The 23,067-nt window shown below is 40.0% G+C and overlaps 1 protein-coding gene across 2 annotated transcripts in view; it reads right to left on the minus strand.

Moving 5' to 3' along the window:
* ndst3 (N-deacetylase/N-sulfotransferase (heparan glucosaminyl) 3) overlaps positions 1-20,823 on the minus strand; it is a 52,611-nt gene extending 31,788 nt beyond the window's left edge. For both annotated transcript variants that reach the window (XM_008413612.3, XM_008413623.3), the window contains exons 1-5: positions 20,576-20,823; positions 17,408-18,670; positions 3,649-3,736; positions 2,681-2,835; positions 355-540 (exon numbers count right to left, since the gene is read on the minus strand). In XM_008413612.3, the coding sequence (XP_008411834.1) occupies positions 355-540; positions 2,681-2,835; positions 3,649-3,736; positions 17,408-18,406 (1,428 nt within the window). In that variant the 5' untranslated portion in view covers positions 18,407-18,670; positions 20,576-20,823. The remainder of the gene's footprint in view (positions 1-354; positions 541-2,680; positions 2,836-3,648; positions 3,737-17,407; positions 18,671-20,575) is intronic.
* Between the last annotated feature and the right edge of the window lie 2,244 nt (positions 20,824-23,067).

The following is a 23,067-nucleotide window of genomic DNA, read 5'->3' on the forward strand; positions in this document are numbered from 1 at the left end:
CAATTGGTATGAAACAATCCAATATAAATACTGAATAAGTCTGGTTTCACTGTTCTTTGTTTGAATTTTGGACTCTGCCGTTGAAGTGGAAGGAAGTGTGTGTCTCCAGACTGCAGTAGCATCCCTGATAGGAGGAAGGAGCTGCTCACAGACCATCATCTAAATAAACAGCCCAGGTTTTGATCCCAGGAAAAACATACACAAAAAAATTAAGAATAATTTTTTTTGGGGGGGGGGATTTTGGGAATGTTTTGAAGCCAGTGGTCAAAATTTGCAAAAGACTTAAGAACAAATCAGAAGTTGAACTTCTAGCAGCACAATGACACTAAGCGTGCTCATTGCGCTCACTCTCACCATTATGTTGTTGTGGATGAAGCCCTTGCGGTAGCGGGCAGGTTTTAGGTGAGGGTACTCCTCGGTGCTTGTGACCCGTATGTTCCACACTCGCCTCCATGCCTCGTACAGCTGCAGATGCACCGGGTAAACGCCGGAGTGATGAGGCGCCACGGCGTAACCCATGTCAACTGGGATGTTGTGCTCCTGAGGAAGACAAGGGGGCACATGCAAAGAGTCACACATGAAGGTTATATAAATAAACTCAGAAAATTATGGCACACTTACAGCTCTTTGTATCACATAAACACACAAGGCCCAACGGTATGACCTTGTAGGGGAAAGCACATGGTTCGTGTTGAGTTGAGTTTTGTTATTGTATTGGCCTTCGGGTTGGAAATTAGAAAAAAAATATACAGTTTGCGTGAGCGTGTGTGTATGTGCGGGCGTGTGTGTGTGTGTGTGTGTGAGCTTGCAGGCTGCATTCGGAAGACTGATAGTGTTGTCCTTTGCTCTGACACACACCTACGCACATTGTCAGGGCTAAGCATCAGCGGTTCAGAGGAAATGTGAATGCGTGTGTGCGCATGTGTACCAAAGAGTATAGTAATCACACTTCATGTTTAGGCTCACCTTCGGTAGGATGAATGAACCCTTTAAGCAAACCAGCATGTGTGAGAACGCAGCTCAATATGGTCATAAAAATAACCCTTACTAAAACATGTGCTCTGATCAGACAAAGCAAAGTAAAGCAGGTATGAAGAATTATAGGACACATCTATCTTCAAGTTTCAAAACTTTTTATATACAACTGAAAAAAGCCTTCTCCAACAATTTATCACAAAAAGTTTTGCTTTTCTATCAGTCTAAAAATGAATATAGTAGAATCTACTTTTTTCCCTGTTGGTGACTATGAAGACATGTCTTTGCATGTTGTAAAGTTTAAATCAACAGGGCTACGAGGTTTGAGCTAAATTTGTTTCTCTGTCATCCGTGTGTCTGCTCTAAATTAATAAAACTGGTCTTATCACTACATCCTTGCTGCCTGAGTCACAGGTATATGTTCATCACGGAAGCCATTTTGGGTAAAACTAGGCCTGGACAATAAATCAATAACAATATATATCGCAATAGACACATGATCAATATCAATATAATACATCTGATAGAATATTCAATATTAAATGTATAATAGGTAGAAGAAACACTTTAGCTGCTCAACCTGTCATGACCTGGTAATAAACAAGGTTGATGGTTGATAAGCAAGTTGCTCAACCTGGTGAGAAACTTGTGTTTAAAAATAACCAGCAGCTCAAGTGAAAACTGTGAATAAAAGAGGAAACGTCACAACACCAGTTTGGCAGCATTTCAGATATTTAAAACAAAAAACAAATCAATAACTATCAGTACTGATAATTATTGATTAGTTTTTTGGTTATGATATAAAACACCTATATCGTGATACGTTTTTCAGCAATATCGTCCAGCCTTGGTTAAGCTTTTCCTTTTGTCAAGCTTTCCTTTTGTTATCGCGGGAAGCAAATCACAACCATTAGGTAGTTTTGAAAAAGTGGATCCACTTTTCAGTGGATAAAAAAAAAGAAAAAGATTTAGCCTTTTTTAGCTCCTGGAAGTTGGAACAATCTTTAACCTGGCCCGCATCTGCAAAATGTATCATCTTTGAATGAGTTTAAAGCCCAGATGAAAACCCCCCACTGTGCAAGTCATTGTGGTTTGTTTACTGTTGTGCTGTGTGAGCTTCGCAATTAAAGTGTGTTGCAGTTATCTTGGTCAGCTCTTTCTTGGAAAAGAGATCTGTTATCTCAGTCAAACTAAAGGAAATTAATGAATCTACTTACTGTACAGGTGAATCTTTTTCCCACTGCATGAGAATGTAACGGGACAAAATACCAGTTTTATAGAAAGTGCTGCGAATTAACTTACATATAGCTTCACTATTGAAATAAATCCAACACTTTGATAAAATAACCTATTAAAATGTAATTTGCACATTTTCATTTTTCCCCTTGCATGCAGTTATAATACATCCTTTAAAGAGGCCGTATCTGAGAAGTAATCGGGTTGCGGTACATTTAAAAGGTTCTAACCTCGGCCGTGTTCCGATAATGAGTATTTTTGTTGCAGACGTTGCATCGTCCATCGCAACAGACGTAAGACACAAGATGTAATGTCTGTTATTTCTAAAGAAAATAATAATAAAAGTGACAGATACCAAGAAAAAAAAACTAAATCATGAGGGAAGGCATGATTAAGAGGACACATGAGAGAAAACAACCACAAGCCAAAAAAGCAGCAAGAAATGTTTCTGCTTTTGCATCCATCTCACCAGAGCAAACTCCTTGTTGAGGACCATCTGCTCCAACAGAGAGGACTCATTGTGGAAGAGGTGAGGCTGCATGTGGCTCCACATGTGGGGGAACCACCAGAACTCATCTACATACTTCAGTAGTAGATCATCTCCTTCATCCTCCTCCACTGTGCCTGCACACATGAAACACACACACATACACACACACACACATTTTCAAGGACAGAAGGGCACAGAATGAAGCCTGCTCCAAAACAAGGAAGTTTGGGGAATGCTAAACATAAATTCTTGCTAATTAAGTACAGAGTGTTATCAAACTTTGAAAATGCTGCTATATTAGATGCCATAAAACTAAATTACATGAGTAGGTCGATCTTGAAAATGAGACTTAATTTCTCAGTGGGATTTTCCTGCATAGATAAAAGTAAAATAAAATAAAATAATATCTAAGTTCACTTTTGTTCTAGTTCGTTCTGTACATTCTTGCTCTGGCTGCAGAACTATACATCTAAATAAAAACAAAAGTTCATTCTTTGTGTCACTACAGTAGTTAATGCACCACATTATGTCATGATTAAATGCTACATAAAAATATACAATTAGTCTTTCTATGAGATCAAAATAAAGGTGGATGACATAGAAATAGCTAGAAAGTGGTGCTCTCTTTGTGAAATACAAGACATGAATATGTAGGTGTGTGCCGTATACTTCAATAAAAAACCTAGTTTTGTTTTACTGGGGTTTCATGCATAACTGAATGGTGCATGATGGCAAATAAACAGTGCATTGTATGTGTTCATACACATTTTTCCAAAAAGGATGAAATGCATTATTGAAAAAAAGTCGACAGATCTTTTGTTTGTGACGAGCCACGAATTTGACAAAAGCAAAAAAGGTGGAAGAAGGTGCTCCGCTCAGATGAGACAAAACAATTGCATATTTTGGTCTACATGCAGAAAATGTTGCCTGCACAAACAGAAGCCCACCTGTATGGTAAAACTTTCCAGAAAAGCCCAGATTAAAAGTAAAATTGGAGATGTAGGAACGCAGCTGCTTCTGGGTCTCCAGCAAAGCCTGCAGAGAGACGACATGAGATTAAATGAGATATGGATAAACAGACAGATATTTAGAGATAGAGAGAACTGGAATGAGTAATGACGTTACACAGAAACCAATTCAAGCATTTTAAACAGTACAAAGTACATAACAGTGTATTCGGCTCTCTTTTCCCCTGCCAGCAGCAAAGATAAAACACGGTGTGATTTAGATGTTATGTCTCACTGTTGTATATTTAAGTGAACTCGGGTTCCTTCGAGGACTATCACGATGTGTTCTCATCAGCGCTTACCCTATGGCCCGACAACAGCGACTGTCAACGACAAGCTGTTGCGACATCTTTCTTTTAGTCAGGTATGTTATACGCCGTCGTACGCCCACAACTCCTCCGGTGTTTCTTCCTCTCTGTCCTCAGCGCTCCTCCAGTTTCTGGTCTCAATACTTGCATCAGGATGTTCCTCACTTATTTAATGACTTCATTAGTTTGCTGGCCTTTAAACAAAGACTCCGTAATGAGTGTTAACTAAAGCGAGTTGTACACTGCGCTCGCACACTCACGCACACATCCACACGACGACACTAATGCAAGTTAATGAAGGTCAGTGCATTAGTAGCCTCTGGAGGGTAGACTAATAACTACTCCACCCACCCATGCACACGCACACACACTTACACACCCCTACACACGCACACACACACATAATCCTTTCCTTTTCATCATTTCCTCCATCCGTCCCTAACGCTACCAAGTGAAACCCTGAACCCTGCCGTCACCTCTGTGCCGCTGCCTTCCCCTCACTCCTCTTCTTCCTCATCTCTCTGAGAACCTGCTGTCTCCTCTCCGCTGCGCCCCCCACCCCACCCGCCTCCCCTGCCCCACTCCCCCACCCCAGTTCCCGCATTTGTCTTCCACACCTTCCACCCTCCTCTGAACCTCCATCTCTCCCTCGCTTGCTCCGTGAAAATGTCACATTCTCAGGAGACAGGGTTGTACTAATTTGAAAGGAAGGCTGAAGCAGCATGGAAGAAAGATCGCTCCCTCTCCCTCTATGACTCTATACCCTTGCTTGTTCTTTTGCACTCTACAACTTCGTCTTCTTGCTGTTGTGGCACCTCTCGCTGCTTGTTCCCACACACACACACACACGCACACACACATACATATATATTTATATATGTATATGTGTGTGTGTTGTTTATAAATAAAGCCCGTACTTTTCTTTTCAGAATTCAGTCATCTGGGTCTTTCTCCTATGCCACGAGCCGAACCCAAACTACAAATCTTTGTCATGCGGCTTTTAATCGATCCCCAGGAACCTTTCCTGATTTATGATACCTGAGCAGCTGGAGTCAGAGCAAAGCGCCGGTTCCAGGCACTCACACTCTCTCCTTCTTCTCACCACCTCTCCTCTTGAGAGCAAGTCTTCCAAACTAACAAATACACAGACACATGCAGGGAGTGTCTTCATTAGCTTTAATCTAATGGTGGAAGATGGGCTGCACGGTGACAGATGTGCACAATCCCCTAATCTGATCCCCTGTCTCCTTCCCTAAGACATCCTCTATGTCTTGCGGACGTGCACTCACAGAGCCAAATGTGAGGCTACAAAGACTTAAGAATTAAATTAAGTTTGTAGCTAAGCACTTTGCATTGTAACTCAATATATGTTCCCCAGTGCGCTCGGTCAAAATGCATTATTAACGTGTGTTGGCATGTGTGAGAATGAGTGGAGGGGTGTGACCAAGTGTGCAATATATTAGTTTAAACATCTCATTTGTATTCTGTCAACTAAAATCTTTAACAGAAAACAGCAAAGTCACACCATAGATATTTGTGTCTTCTTAGTGGGACACAGAGCAGATGCTTTTGCATGTTTTTAGCTTAAACTGTGACAATCTGTTACTCCTATATCTGACTTTTCAGCACAATGCTGCTGTTTTTCTGGGTGTAGCACCGTCAATCTCAGCAAAAAACTATTTGTAATCTCCTCTTTTTTTGCAGCAGGTAAACTCGAAGGTGGGGTACTGCTTATCCAGTCAGGCAAATTTTCTTTAAATAGACATAGAGAAGGTTATGTTGGCACTGAAAAAATGTAAGTGTTTAGAATGTGACGATCTGTTCAGGACACAATATTAGGTTCAAGAGAGCAATGAGATTTTGGCAATCTCTTTGCGAATTGTTTTTGTGAAACATAAATGTGTTGAATTTATTTGTTTAGGGTCAGGGTTTACAAAAAAGAGCCCAGATTTTATAAATCCTGAACTAGATTTTGAAGTGTCTGTTATAAAAGTGCAAATAATTCACTCCAGGTTTGACTCGTCTCCATATTGAAGGTTTTACTTTTTAGTGAGTCTAAGGAAGTGCTTCTGAGAACATTTAAGATGTTCTCATTTTATTTTTTACAAAAAATTGTTTTGACTTTTTTTTTTTAACACAGGCTATTTTAAACAAGCTCCGATTTACCCAGTTTGTTTTAGATTTTGAGCAAGTGAGGACACTCCTATATTATTAGATTTAGCGTGGCTCTGATAGGAAGCTCAAAGTTTAGCATGGTCTGTTTCTGATGGTTACCCTCTTGCTATCCTCAGAGGAATCTGTATCTCTGTCACAATTTCTTTCTTCTATTTTTCGACCAGAATGCTGCCACACAAAATGACTTAAACATGGTAGAGGCTTCTTGAGCTCTGTAATGGAGAGACGTAAACCAGCCAGACATGCAGATTGTAAGCAGGCTGCAAACAAGAAAAGGGGGGTTTTACTGATTATATAAACTCAAACTCAGGAAAAGTAAAGTACTGAAGATGAAGCAAGTTGCTAAGGTAGATAAGATTGGTGGATAAGTATCAGCCGATCAGCGTTCTCCTAAAATTAAGGACATTGGCACCAATAAATCATCTGGTTGATAAATCGGTGCACCCCCAGTAATTTTACTCAAGGATGTCATACCATGAGAATCTGCTACTGACATATGTAACGGCTTAAACTAGGTTTAGATGGGACATGTTGGCTTAAAAAACTGTTTTTGACATTTGTTATTGCTTAAATTAAGACAAGGATTGAAAGATCTTAAGCAGCCTAAGGGGTAGTTTGGAGGGCAGATTTTTAAACCTCAGAAATTCTGAAAAAGCTTCCACTGTGGCAAGACATACTAAAAGAGACAGCAGAGGGAAAAAAAAGACTGATCTTTAAAGAAGCACAATGTGTGCCGTTTCACCAACAGAGGCATCTTTTTGCTATCAACGTTCATATCCACATGAAAGAGAGGAAAACCCTTCACATCTGCAAATGCACTTGATAGTGGAACTTTCACAGGCAAGAACCTGCTCACAAATGTTTTGTCTAAACCAAGCTTCAACCCACAAATGATTATCAAACCATTTGAAACTTGCATTTCAAAGAACTGGTTTCCAACTTCAAACAACTCAGGGATTTTTTTTTTAATGCAAAGACATCAATAGACTTGTCAAACCTCAAGCTTATCTGTAAAAATAATCTTAGAAAACGGCATAATAACTCCTGAGACATCAACAACACCTTAATAATGAAAAACTGTAGCAAAGCCAGGTTATATAAAAACATCAACGTGTGGTGGGTTAATAATGACAGGTTGTCTTTCTGAGCAGCAGTAGTTATGGAGGGATTCGCTCCATGGGGACAGCAGAACTCTTTCTCCAGATGTCTCGGCTCCACTCAGTCAATTCTCTGTCCACCTCTGTACATGAACACACTCTTTCCATCTGTTGAATTATCTCCCGGACCATCCTCTCTTGCAATAATCTATGCACCGCTTCACTGCTCTGTACCAGCACTGTATTAAGATTTTGTGGCACGAGATTTCATATTAAAATACCATAATATTTCTCAGCAAAGGAAATTGTGTCTCTTGAAGTGCCATAACGGTGCAGTAAGTGACTTTAACTTGTGAAGTAGACTAATCTTATCAAGCTTAACATCTTGTAAATAAGTTAAGATTTCCATTTAAAAGCAGAAAAGGAAAAATGTACACCTACTCCTAACTACACATTTTTTAAAATTTTTGTTTTTAGTCCTTTAATATTGTACTACATTGAACTTCTATTCGTATTACCAGTTGGCACTGTTACTGAAACTTAATCTACGAAAAATCTCTTACTAAAGCAAGTACAATTTTATCTCTTTTATTTCTTATCTTAGCTTTTTCCCTCCATTCTGCATGTATTTCATCAATGCATGCTTTTTCCCCCTCTGCTGCAGCTACATTAGTGACAGAGCAATCATTATGACGTCTAGTTTGGCGCACACTAACGTTTTACATCAAACAGTGTGTGGAGAAAAACTCAATTGGTGCAAGAAATTGCGGTCACAACAACAATATCTGGTCAGAAAACTCAAAAGTTTAAAAATGAAGTCAGCGAGGACCTATTTAGACAGGAAGTTGTATTTTCTACAACATGCAAAGAACGTCTACAGTTCATTCAGGATGTGAGAGAGAATGAGTGAGGTTTTCAGTAGGTAACAGGAAGAGTCAATGGAATACATGAAGGCTGCTTTGTTTCATCTGTTTCTGGTTTCAACCTCCATTTTTGAACACTGGGTTTAGAAATGTTGGAAGCCTCTTGAAAATCTCAAAAGTATAAACACAGAGACTGTGATGCTAGCAACCATAATCACCAATATAACATCGTAAATCAACTATCACAGACAATTACTGTCTACACAGTAATATAGTATAGTCTTCAGGTATCAACTTCATAATCAGGGTCCCTTTCCTTCAGGGGTAATTTGAAATTTGAATAAATCTTATCCCAGCTGCATGGATCTGCAAGATTTCCTTCTGACTTGTGTCTGAGGGGAATCGTGCCTTGTTTAAGGAAGCCAATCTCAGCCTGCTGAGTTTACTTCAAGCTCAAAGCTAGGAATTGTTTCAAAATAGCCCCTAAAAGCTACTTTAAAAGTAAGCAGGGAAGTTTGGATATGCATAGCACAGGACAGTTTACCATATGAGGGATCGTGACAGTGACGAAAATAAACACACACCCGCATTAGCGGTTTCCAAAAACTGCAATTTCTGCGCCCAATCCTTCAGCCCCCACAGAAGGCTAATGTGAGAGGCAATGCTGTTTTTGTTTCAGCGCGGATGCAAGTGACAGCACGTCTGTTTGTGTGTACTTGTATGCGTGTGTGTGTGTGTGCGTGTGTGTGTGTGTGTAAGTGGAAGTGGTGCCAAATAGATGTTGGGGTTCAAACAGATGGGAGACAGGCATCTGGACAGCTGGCATTCACCGCCTTTCAAAAACCCCTTACGCCAACCACCTCTGCACCATATCCCCATTCTGTCATTCTCTACATCGCGCTGTTTTCCTCTTTTCCTTTAATGGTCTTAAGCCTTGCTAGGGGAATCTAAAATAGCAAATTAATAAAAAAATTATTTTGTTGCAAGTGGGATTTAATGCACCAGCAGATTTAGAAGTGAGGAGAGTGGGGGTCAGGGGGGGGGAGAAAACTAGACGTATTTGAAAAGCAAGCGTAAATCAAAATTTTTGATTCATCTGCATGAATGCCCCATATCTGTGCGTGCATGTCTGTGTGTGTTATATTAACGCTAGACCCGCAAATTTAACTGGGTCAGGCATCTCTATTTGATGAGCGCCTTTCCAGTTAATGCCAGTCTTCCCAGCACTCAGCCCCCTTCTTTTCCGTCTCTCCCAAAGTCCCTCGGGTGAGATACAACTCAGCAGAGCTTTTTTCATGTTTAAGCATTTCACAAATTCATCTATTAACTTGCATTTATGTATCCGAGGTACTTGTGGTCTCTTTGGTGTCGCTATCCTCCTGCTAAATTCTACTTGGCAGCCCCCTCAAGGATTTTAGCTTGAGTGATTGGTGCGACTGAAAAAACCTGCCTCATTTTGCGGGAGAAAATTCATGGCACATAGCCACAGCCTCAAGAGTTTATTTAGAGTGGAAAAACATCCCTGGAAAAAAAATATTAATGAAACAAAATAACCAATTAGGATTTCTTTTGTGGACAAAGACATTACACAGATATTTTTGCCATGCCTTTTTCACTTTGTGTTTTTAAAACAAAAACCCGCCTCCACATAAATCCCATTTTTTTATTGTTCCACAAAATAAAAGAGACTTTGACACTCTAACACGAGAATGTGATTTGATCTAAACAATTCCAATTTAGCCCCGTCTATGTCCGGTCTTTGTGTTGATGGGAAGAAAAGTTGTCAACATCCTGTCCCTGCTAAAAGAAAGCATCCCCACAGCATGATGCTGCCACCACCACGTTTTACCATGTAGACGTTGTGATCAGAACTATGTTCAGTGTTAGTTTTCAGTCACAGTTAAGCAGCTATACTCCTACTTGGCAAGCCCTGAAGGAGCTTAGCTTTAGTGATTGCTCCAAGTGTTAAATTTTGCATGAAGAAAATGTATGGCACTAAGTCAAAGTATAACAACTTGGCACAAATTTTAATAAAACAAAACAGCCAAACAACTATATTATTAACCTGACAGTCATGTTTTTGGACGGTGGGAGGAAACCGGAGTACCCGGAGAAAACCCACGCAAGCACAGGGAGAACATGCAAACTCCATGCAGAAGGACCGGGACCGGGAATTGAACCCAGAACCTTCTTGCTGCATTGCTGCAACAGCTCTATCAACTGCACCACTGTGCAGCCCTATATATATATATATATATATATATATATATATATATATATATATATATATATATATATATATATATATATATATATATATATATATATTTTTTACACTTTATATGTTTGTCATTGTCAATATTAAAAAGCTATTATTTACATAATTACCCCAAAATGCAAAAAAAAACAAAAAAAACTGTATGTCTATGTATTTATTTCTCCTCTCCTTCCCTCCTGGTGTGATTCTTAAATCTTTTATTGAATGCTTATGTTTTTACTTCATTAACTATGAAATGGCATTTGGAAAAAAAAAACAACTAAGCTGATACCAAGAGAAAAAAAGCTTTGTGTGATTGACTTAATTAGTTCTAAAGATTAACTCCAAATTGAGCAGCAGCATAAATGACACAATGCCAAGCCAAAACACTTCAAAGAAATGAGAACTGAGCCCATTCTGGGTAACACCATTCTTGTGAGAGATTTTGTTTTTTCAGTAAGAAGTATGACACAAAATTATCACCCAGGGATTTAAAAAAAATTAAAATAAGGCCAAACACTGATATGTGTGAATTTCAAGCATCTATTCATTCATTGTTTGTGGTGCAGTCAAATGGAAAATAACTGAACCCAGTGGCAGCGGAAGATCCGAGACGTTGAAACAAGTTTTTTGTTCAGTGCTCCAGGCAAAACAGAATTCCTGTGATATAACACTATGTAGAGTTAATAAACACCCATGCACCTAAATTAGAATAAGTAAAATAACAAACAGTGGCATCAATTGTCTTCTTTTCCTTTCTCAAGGCTGACAAAACACAAAATTCTAATACCTGCAATAGGTAAAGTGCAGGTAAAATTTTACTCAAAGAAGAATCAGAAAAGTGTGAAATACATTTGTACTCAGGACCGTTTAGACAATACTTCGGAGAAACACCACTGGCAGCTGCAAGTCTTTAGGTTATCTCTCTGTCAGCGCCGCACATCTGAAATCTGAAATCAGATTGAATGAAGAGGGTCTGTGAGCATCAATTCTCAAGTCTTGCCACAAATTCCCAGTTTTGCTTAAGTCTGGACTTCAACTGGGCCATTTCAGCAAATGATCTAAACTATTTATTTGTAGCTCTTGTCGGCCACTTGCAAGGTGAATCTCCTCTCCAGCCTCTTGCTGCCTCCAACAAGTTTTCTTTCAGAGTTACCTTTTATTTAGCTCCATCCATCTTCCTATCAGCTACAACCAGCTTTCCTATCTACGCTGAAGAAAAGAACCTCTGCAGCATAATGCTGCCTCTCCCTAGTTTTATAATGGGTATTAATGTTTTAAGCTCATGTGCTGTTGTAGTTTAGTGTTGCCATCATGGCTTGTGATAAACTGTGAGCATGTATCTCTTCTTGTCACACTTAAAGAACATACATGGAGTCCATGATTGTCCTGGATTGTACTTCTATTACCTTTAGACTACTTTTCATGTTGCATTTGCAAAAAAAAAAAAAAAAAAAAGCAGTTATTTTATCATAAATAAAAGCCTAGCGGACTACATTGGGGGTCTTAATGTGGAAAAACTATAGAAACATTCAAATGGTTTAAATACTTTAGACAGAATTTACAAGGAGGTCAGTTTTAAAATCAGATCTCGAGTCTCTGTTTGACCTCCGTTATTGCAGTAAGGTCTAACAAGAAAATACCTTTCAGCCACACAATCTATGTAGAAGGTGTGTTTAATCTAAGTTTAGATAACACCCCTGAAGAAGACGCCTCATGGAAAAGAGCAAGATCAAGCTGAGAGAGGAAGAGAAGAAACGCTAGAGAGGCATACAAGCAGGCCGGTGATAATCAATGACTTAAGTGAGCAAGGAGAGAAGAAGAAGGTAAGTAAAGGCAGAAGGAGATCTGACCCATCACTGCTGACCACCCTGAGAAAGAAAGAGGCCTGCATGCACGGGTTGGAAAAAAACACCAGCAGAGAATCATTGTATATGGGTTTTGACTGACATCATCCCTCATTTTGAGAAATGTCATCAGTGGGGTGCCTTCCTGTGAATCATTTTAATAGAGGTAAAGCAGATGTGTGTGAGAGTGTGAGCGTGCGCAGACAGAAGTGGGGTAAGGATATTGTTTGTCACCGCAGGAACAGGTGGGGGTGAGACTAATGAAGAAAAGAAGGGTGGCATTTAAATTGGCCTTGCCTCGATCCTGTCTGCCGTCCTATTTCAACCAGCATGTGAGTTTTTTTGGGGGTTTTTTTCAGAGGAAAATGAGGATTCCTCAAACACTGTGACGAAGTTTCCACTTTAACTGTTTATCAGCCTCCAGGCACATTTTACATTTTCACATTGTTTGTGTGTAATTCCTATTTATTCATTGTGGAATGTTTTGCCATCTGGTATCTTGTAACTGCTAAATAATTCTACAGTGCCAGAATAATATTTCCATCCTCCATGTTGTACATTTTCCTCACTAAATCTTTATCCGCTCTCCTTCTTTTTGATGTTTTTTTTTATTTTTTGATGTAACGTGTACAGGAAAACACCTAGAAATGACCTTATTGCCATCACTTTTATAGAAAAATCAGAATTCACAGAATGTGCTTTATCTAAACCCCTGAAGAAACCATGAACAGAGTGAAGTGGGTATGTAAAATTTTCAAAATGTAAAAAGTTTTTTGTTTGTTTGTTTGCATAGGCATAAAGAGTACACTTTAATTAATCTAATATTGTACCATTTTACCATGTGGTAGCAGATGATAATAAATATATTAAACCTAAAAAAATCTTCCATCCATCATTTCAGCAAGAATAAAAGGCTTCTGAAATCAGTCATTTTCAAAATAATTGTGGTAGTAATGTCAAATAATCAAGTGCTTTTGAATTAAACAGATTTCTTTCAAGAAATATAAATAAAATCTATTTGACTATTTCCTGTAAAAACTACCACTCGCTGAACATGTTGCACTCCGAAGACCAAATGTACAAAATCCCAGGAAAGAAGTAAAACATACTGTTATGACGGCTTCAGAGTGTCAGTGCCATGCGGCATTCGTTTCCCAAAATTCTAACTAGGACTGCCACAATACTTAAATTTCCAACACAAACAGTAAGAAAAATATTCAATACTCAAAATCACAGCAAAGTTTTTTAAAATAATTTTTTTTTCTAGTTAACTCCAAAATATATAATGGATTTCAATCTACATTTTTTTTTACTTTTCTATTAAAAAGCAAGGGATGTTTTAGTCCTTGTTAAAAGACATACATAATTTAAAAGTGCCACCTCACCTCTTTATCTTCGGTGTGCCAGTGTTTGCTTCAATTTGACTGTCAACAGCCTGCGACAAATAAAGGTTCATTTTCTACTAAAATTGTATTTCAAAACAAATGCGGGTCTGGAGCATACAAAGCATATTTTTAACTAAGTACACAAGGATCTGATCCATGCAAATGTATTCAGCAGCCCTGAACTATTTCTCTCTTTCTGGTAATTTTGCTGGGTATTTTCTTTAATGATCAACTACAGCAGCCTCATAAGAAAAGTACCTCGGGTCAAAGCTTGTCAGCTAAAGAGGATCGCATATGTTTTTTGTTTTTTTTCCCCAGGACGTACTTGCCATGTTTGCGTAGTTTGAAACTTCCAGCAGTGGCCTATCGTTTTGGTCACATGAGTGGCTGCAGGGAGGCTGAGCGTCTCTGTTAATGCAGAGCTGCTGCTGGAAGAAGTGCGATAATTTGGGCAGACGAGAGTTGTTCAGTTTAGCAATTTTGACTCAAGTCAGTGTCTTTAATACCAATGTCAATTTTTTTTTTTGACAAGCTTCCTGACAACACAAGCAACTGCCTCATGGAGAGGAGGCTGTTCATTCAAATACTTAGAATAGTTTTATGTTTGTGTTGTTTTTGTTGGCAGAAACTCAGTCTTCAAATTGACCTGCTGTGAGAAGCAATTAGATCGACTCCCTGGTGAAGTTCTTCCTGATGTCTGAACTCACACTGACTTACTGTAGGCAAGACAACTCATAAGACACCTCCAACTTCTGAACAAAAAAACCCCACAAAAAATCCACTTAAAATGTTGTTAAATTTAGTGCATTATCCAACAAATGTATCTTATGTGACTGGCATAAAATTACAATTAAAGCTACAGCCTGTGGCATTATCTAGTCAACAAATTAGATTTTGACTTGAACGTTTTACAGCTCAAATATCAGTCACCAACCTGAAGACGCGTAGCAACACAAGGTGCCTACAGCAACAATTTTCACCTAAAAAGTATCAGACATCTAACCAGGATTATTTACTATAAATGACTTCCAACAAAGAGATATAAAAATATGAAATGAATCTGTTCATGTCACACCTATAATGCCTCGTTTACCCCAGCTCACACAACCATACTGTAATCTGACAACTCTACCTGAGGCTCGCCATCAATAAGGCAAGAGCTGCTAAAAATATTTCTACTCTGCCGCTTACCTTACTCTATTCCCTCATTTCCCCTCAGCATTTTGTTTCACTGAAATAGCTAAGTTTGCTACAAGCTCCTCTACAGGCACCTTGCTCTGCCTCTTCTCTTTCCCTCTAACTACTTAATCCTGGAAGTTTTTTTTTTAAGAGAAAGTCTTTCTCTTTGTGGTTGCCAACCATCCCAATATGTGAAAGAAGTGTTTTAAAAGGCACTGCCTGCACTTTTATGCTGACCCTCTCTCTGTCTATCTCTTCCATCCCCCCCATCTTCCTTTTTCCCCATCTCCCTTCCCTTCTGTTATTGCACTAGTTCACCCTCATGTATATTTATGCTACAAAGCTGAAGAGTCAGGCAGACTTAAAATGAAAACTCCAACTAGAGAGTGCTTGTGTGCTCATTTTGTGAGCATGTACTGTACATGCACAATAATATGGTGCACAGGATGTGTGTGAGTGGGAGAGGAAAAATCCACTCTCTTATCTTTTTCCAACATTTTTTTTCACATTCAGGGGTAGAATTTTTTTCTCTCCATTTCAGCTTTGACTGCATATTTTTTCTTTTCTTTTTTTTGGGCCCATTCTCGCATCCTCTTCCTAACTTATAACAAAGAACAGATCACTAAATTTCCTCTATCATCTGTCAGGAAGGATAAAAGTAAAAACTTCATCTAAATAAGTGACTAAGCAAAGGCTATTAAGCAGCATCACTTTTGGGAAACACTTCTGGTTGCAAACAATTGAAGCCTGGGACGTAATTCTTCTTGAAGCAATTCCTGAATTTTTGGAAGTGACAAACATTGTAACAATGTTTAGCTTTGAACATTGTTACAAAGCCCAAAAACAAAGAAATTCTTGGTTGGCTAGCAGTTTGTCAAATACTGGGGTTCCCAGCCGAACTTGATTGGACACCTAAATCTATGAAAAGTGATTTACAAGTCACAACATCTAGCACTGATTACAGTAAAAGAAAGAAAAAGAAAAAAAGGACAGACATGATTTAAGATTGTCATTTAAGTCCATGTGCAAGTCAACGCACACAACATGTGCACCTGTGCAGGCAGTTTGTGGAGGGAAGTGGCCGGGCCCTTTGGCGAAACCCACAGCTCAACATTTTTGTAACAGTCGGCGGGTGGCACATACCAAACAGGAAGAAGAGCAGTAAGGTAGCGTGTGAAAGGATGTTAGTTTTTCCCAGCATATGTATGGGTGAGTAAAAACAGAGAGGGAATCATTAAAAGTAAAAAAAAAGAACTGCTAAGTAGTTACAGTTTTGAGGCTATTCTTTGTAGAGGGAACTGTATTAGGAAATAACTAAAACTTCAACAATACATTGAAGGTTATTACAGATCTACGCTTGTTAACCACTGATGAAGTGTAAACCATAAACAAAAACATATATTTTATTAATTAAGCTCACCAGCTATAACATCTGTCACAAAAATGTCATTTTTTTCTAAATTATATTTCTGAACAGCAGAATTTCTCTCTTCGATAAGCAAGAGGACATTTTCCCTTTTTATCCACCTGACTGGCAACAGGTGAGTTACGGACAAAAATTTGGGAATAATTAGTGAATGAATGCTACTTTTATCCCAGAATTTTTGCCTAGTATTGCACTGAGATGAATTTAAAATTAATAATAAAGTGTTTTAAAATCTCTTGAAACCAAGATTGAAACCTTGGTTGTTTCAGGAGAATTTTTTTTCTCCTGAAACAATATCTAGATATCTATCTAGATAGTTAGATAGTTTGATAACTATCTAACAGTGATTTAAGGAACAGCTAGATAAAAAAGGAAAGTTTCTCTTTTGTATGCCTGCAGTGAGCTGGGCAAACACTGTTGTTCTTAATTCATAGCCCAAAACAGCTCAGCCTACCTCCAAAAAACATGAAAAGCTTTTTTTTTTTTTTTTTTTACCATAAATAATACATTATAACATGAATCAGTATTTTAAATGCCTGCAAAAACAGTGCTTTTGTTGCATGTAAACATGAGCACGGAAAGCACATCTGCCTGTTTTGGATATGCTTGCTCGGACGAGCGTGTGCTGAAACAATAGCCATCTCGAGAGGCGAGCGGTGCAGCTGACTCTCCTTTAGTTCCCCTAAAAGGAGGAACGTGGGAAAAGAGGAATAAGAGCCATTCATCTTCTCACTGCTTCATTCACTACCTCCCTTTCTTACTCACCCCCCTCCTCTTTCCGCCTTTCACACCACATCTTTGTTCCCCTAAATGGCCTCTCTTCTGGCTAAACCCCCCACTTGAAAATGCTCTGTTGTTGCAACCCCGACAAATATGCACTTGATGCAAACACAAAGAGGCATCGCACACATACACTCACACATTACTCCTAAAAAATAAAAAAAAATCTCCTGAAACAATCCTCTACTGAAGTGGCTTACGATTCAAAGAGAAACCCTTCCTTATCTTCATCATTGCACAGCAATTGATTACTGGATTTAACAAGTTGATACCTGACTCAGGGAGCTAGTCTGATACTACTGACCCAACATTAATTCTTCCTCTATCCGTCTCTGTCTTTCTCTAATGCGCATTATCCCCACACTCATCATCCATCCAATACCTTCACATCCTTGGCGTTCATGCGTGTTCCCTCTTTGCCGACAAAAATGTCGTCTATATCCACCAGAACATGCCGGTCCAGGCCCAGGGTAAGCTTTCTGTCTGTGAGGTAGGAGATGGCATCCACCAGAATGAGTCTGTGGAGCCAGTAGCCCAGTCCCTGGCCAAAGAGCACTCGTCTCACTCCATCATACAGCCCCATGTCCTGCACCACCGTGGCCTGGAGGCCGAGGCTGAAACCAGGTCCAGCATTGTCTCCGCTGCCTGCCCCCGCTCCCTCTTTAGCCCGTGCTAACAGCACAGCCTGATATGTGGAGTGATTAGACGAGAACGAGGTCCAGTCCTCCCCAGGTAGGGCCCCTCGATCTGTGCCGGGCTTGGTCAAATGGAGGAGCGGTGAGCTGGACACCACGCAGCAGTCCCAAAGTGCCTGGTTGGTTCTCAGAACGAGCGGCAGGCCTCGCAGTTTGAGCACAGAGGGGGAATTCTCTGTGGAGCGGTAGAAGCCAATAATGCCAACTCTATACTCAGTGCAATATTGATGCAGCAGCTGTCTGTTCCATGTATCTGCATGTGCATACTTCAATAGATTCTCATAAATGATGAGCGAATACCGTCCCCGGCCTTTCTCTGTCAGCGGTGGAAGGTCCCCCTTTCCTGAGGCTATCTCCATCCGAAACTGAAAATGGGCCGATTCCAGTATGGCCACGATGTCCTGGCCCAACTGAGAGTACTGTGACTCCACTAGTACTAGCACCACCGGATCAGTGTGGACATGTGTGTGCGGAGGGTTAGGAGGGTACGGGTAGGGGAGCTGACGGTACGGGGACATGGAAAGTGGCTGGGAGCAGGCAGGCTCGGCTGATTGTCCAAGATGCATTGAGGGGGAAGAGTTTGAGAAAAGGAAATAGGCAGATAGGAGCAGGGAAATGAGGCAGCACGAGGCCAGAAGAAGCAGGAGTCTACGTAAGTGGCGCCGGAATCTCACAGCCACTGTCATCTCGAACTGCGGAGGTACTGTCCGTCAAACTAATAGATGTCTTTTTCAGTTTCACAGGCGTCTAGAGGTTTAGGAAAACCCAAGAGATTGTCTGTGTGTGCAAGACAGGAGCATAGCCACTCAGGGGTATGTCATGTCACCATGGCAGGTGAGTAAGGAAGCAGAGCCGGATTTTGGAAGAAGGGCCTTGATTGAAGAAACACAGTCGAGGTTCCTTAGCTTCAGGTCCTCACAGAGGAATCACATAGAGGGGTTGACTAATAGCTGCAGAGACGGGGGACAAGAAGAAAAGAAAAGAATAAATTCATTGCACAAGGTTGAATATCCTGCATTAGTTCTGTGTGCATTTGTGAGTGAATGTGTACCTAGGCTGTGCCACCCTGGGGAATGTGAGGGCACAGCTGGTAACTACAGAACTGATTGAAAACAACTTGCATCCTCAGGGCTTAGCCAGCCTCTGACACACACACACACACATACACACACACGCATACATGCAAAATGACATCCCAGTTAAAACATGACACAAAATTCAATCCACACAAATAAACAACAGCTGGTTGTGTGTTAATGTTGTCTTGCAGGGAGGTGAATAGGAGCTCAACTAATCAGTCCCATAAAGCTCCGCAGAGATTTCCTCTAATTGTGCCAAACTCTGAGCACCTCTGTCCTATTTCTGAACCTAATCATCTGAAATACCACAAAATTAGAGCTGGAATCCTTTTGCCAAGAGCGCTAATCTGAAGGGAGGGAGGCCCATGACAGCACAGAGGAAAAGAAGTGCGAGAATGAGAGAGAGCGAGAAAAGTGAGAAGGAGAAAGGAACAAAACGCAATGAATTATAGAAACAGACAAAAAAGAGCAGGATTAGCATCTTAATGTATGTGCCGGGAGCCAGGGAGAAGAAAAGATCCCACAGCATCTCTTTCTTTCTCTCGCTTTTTCTCTCCTCCTCCACCTCCTCCTGTTCTGTCTCTCTGTGCCCCTCTCCTCCACTTCTTTCAGTTTGAATATCAATGGCCTCTTCTTAGATTTTCCATCTCTCCCTTTTTTTTCGTGTTCTTCACTTTTAGGGAACACAAGCAGGGAGAAGGTCAAAGAGGAGGGATTCCAGCCATACTCCTGAAATATTAGATCAGTAAATGAGAAAGGGGGGGAGCAAAAAAATGGAACTGCTCTTTGGAGATCTACCAGCACAAGGATGAAAACGACATTACGTATGCCAGTAACTAGTGTGAGTTGCGCTAATTAGCGCTTTCATGAAAATACTCGTCCCCCAAAAAAATCTTGTTACATATCAGACATCAGCTATAGGTATCAAAGTATACCACAGTTACAAAAATGTTCAAAACCAATAAGATTTTCCCACACACCCTTCTTTCACGTTCAAAGTCCTTTTATTTATGTACGAAAGAAAGCTTATGTGTCTTCGGCTGTATGGAGTAGTGCAGTGCTGACTCTTCTCCAATGTTTTGCTGCACACTGGAAGTCATCTGGCTGAAATACCTAAAATGTTTACAATTTTAATTCAAGGTTATCAAACTGTCAGAATCTCCTGTATGAGATTCAGAAAAAAAAAGGAGACGGGCGATGACAAAGACGCTCTTGACTCTTTAGGAATAAACGGTGCTTTAAGCAACAGTGGAGGCGGTTTATGGAAGCTGATGGATGGTTGGAGCTCTGACTGAATGGAAGACTGATTTAACATGTTAATAAAAGGTACAACTAGGCTTTCTCGCTAAGACACAAGAGGGCGCTCGCACCGGTTGAAAAAAGACTTCACGTGGAAGTTTCACCCTCAGATTAACAACTTTAGTTGCTTAAACTAAAAAAAAAAAAGATAAAATATTATCTTTTGTTCTTTTCTATCAGTTAGCAATTTATTATTTAATTGTTGTCTTAATGTAGGATTATAGTTTTAACAAGTAATTCAGTGGTGCTGCGCATAGTGTAAACAATGGAAAGAGGCAAAACAAAACAGCCCTGTTTGACTTAATTTTCTCGTCTCGCATTGTTTTTCTTCTTTGAATAATTTCATTTAATACACCTTCTAATCCAACCGGAGCAAATCCCTGCGAAACTCTAATAACACGTAATTCAACAGTTTCCCGTCCCGCTTCACGCTGTTGTAGTTCATGTTCGGGAACCTGCACAGACTCGCCCACTTACCTCTAACCCGGGCTGAGCGGCTGCCGTGCGGGAGGAAGCGAGGCGGCGGAGCGGTGAACGCGATGCTGCTGCTACTGCTGCTGCTGGTGCCGGTGATGGGTCCGGGGCTCCAGTCTCGGTGGTGCACCCGTGTGTTTTGGATGCTGAGGCGTTGTGCCATCTCTCGCCCCCCCCCGCCCCCCACCTCCTCCTCTCTTTCTTCCCCGTCTCTACAAAAGCAGCAGGGTCGTCCAGTCGGAATGATCCTCTCTCCTCCCCCCCCATTCATCACACTTCTGTTTCTCTTCCTCCCCCCCGCCCCCGCCCGCTATCCCGCCCTATACTACGATATCTGTTTGTGAATCTCAGCTCGTTATGCGGCGGAGCTTCGACGCATCCGGCTGCCCGCTGACGACAGGCTGGCGCGCGTAAAGGCTGCTGGTTTGTAAGCGCCTGACTAGCGGAGGCGATAGAGGGAGAAAACGTGGAGGGGACAGAGGGGGGGGTGGGGGGGGGGGGGAGGAGGAATAGAGAGAGAGGTACGAGAGAGAGGTAGGGGTTGATTGACACAAACAGCCTTTTTCTCGGGCATCAGCTATCACGGGGTGGGTAAAAGCTCTCCGCCCGTTAGTTGGTGTTGCTCGGATGAGCGATGTCACATGTGGATGCGCACCGGTGCGGGCTGATCGCGCCCCTCGCCGATTCCCTCTCGCTGTTTAAAATAACTTTCAGCTCTCGGCGTCAAATTTACGTGACAGGAGGAAAAACAGAGACAAAAATCAATATCTTGCCCATCAGAAACGATAAAATCACATACAAAAAAAATATAAAATTATATATATTTTTTTATATAACAGTTTTTGATATATATATGCACTGAAAAACAATAACTTTGGTAACTTAGATGCACAGATTAAACAGCTAAAAACGATCAACATAAAAGTTTATCGTTTATCGTTGCACACGGTTCAGAATTTATTACTTTTTTTTATTCCATTTTCTTCCCCTGTATATAAATGAGCATTTTTAAATTCTGAAAATGTAAAATAAAAAATTATCAAAAAAGTTTAATTCTAATCATTTTAAATATACTTTTACTCTAAGTATTTTAGTTTCTCAAATATTTAGCTTTTACTTATCCTGCTTCATGACTTATTAAACTTCACATAAACACAACAGACATTGATTGCCTTTAATAAAGAAAAATGAAAAGAGATATAAGCCTACAATGCATCTGTACAATCAAGAGCTGATATAAAAATTTTAAAGTTGACATTTCAGAAGAATGTTTCTGACTTTACATTTAAAGCCGCCAGACATTTCTATGCAATCAAATGAAATCAAATTCGAGAATGTATTTCTTTGTAAAAAATAAAATAAATGTCAATTTTATAATTTGTATTTTACATGGTTGTCATAGAATATTTGATTTGTATGCGAGAAAATATTATGGGTTTCAGAAAATGTGCCTGTTGCCATCAAATCATTGACTGGTAGATAATATAATGAACCCATTTGTATGGCGATTATTTATTGAGCAAGTGGCATGTGTGTTTGGACACTAATTAGATAGAAGGATTGCAACAAAAAGATAAATTGATTTGTACCAGTTAATTTGTCAGTTAATTATCACCCTTTGCCTCAGCGTCTCCATCCACAGCATCATTCATCATGGCTTAGATGCCACTGCAGACAAACTCTAGCTTAAAGGATAGCTATTATGCAAATTTCACGTTTTGCATGTTTTTGAACTTTCACTTGGGTCTCTTCTTTTCTACAGGACAAGCACTTAAAAACATCATCCAGACATTTTCTGGCATTAAGTTAATGTTCTTTTTTTTAAGTCTGTAAAACAAGCCATTTCAAAAACCTATTAAGGCACAAGGAAGGCCCTGTCCCATTGCCTAGCAACCCCATTCAAGCCCAGCTCCTCACCTATCAACCCACGGGGGTTCACATCAGTTTATTTATTCATTTCAGTAACTTTTCTTTCCCTCTAACCCTGTATGCGCTGTACAATGGCTGGTGGAGGACAAGTGTTTTGCCATTGACTTACCATTCAGAAACCACTGCTGCATGGTTATGCAGGAGGCTCCACTTCCTCTGTTTCTGACTCAGGGTCAAAGATATAGCTGCAATTGCACATCTTTGTGCAGACATTTTTACGTGTATAAGATGGCTTATACATGTGTTCCTTTTGAGTGTAAAAAGTGAGTTGGGTGGTGTGGCCAGCTGTATCTTATTTGGATTTAAATTGACAGAGGCCCTAAAACAGCTCATTCTGAAAGGAGCTCAAAAGAGACAGAACTGAGCAAAAATTATATCTTATCTGAGAAAAAATTTTACAGAAAAATATAATGAACACGTTTTGTATAACCTATAAACCCATCACAAACTGTTCCTTTTAAACACATAAGATGGTTCCTATACCAGCTCAAACTTAATTTAAATGCTTCAGGATTAATGTTGAAAGCTTTCAAAAATTTACTATTCTCAATAATATATTAATTCTA

Source organism: Poecilia reticulata, chromosome 1 (assembly GCF_904066995.2).
Source record: "Poecilia reticulata chromosome 1, P_reticulata-male-v2, whole genome shotgun sequence".
NCBI classification, from domain to species: Eukaryota; Metazoa; Chordata; class Actinopteri; order Cyprinodontiformes; family Poeciliidae; genus Poecilia; species Poecilia reticulata.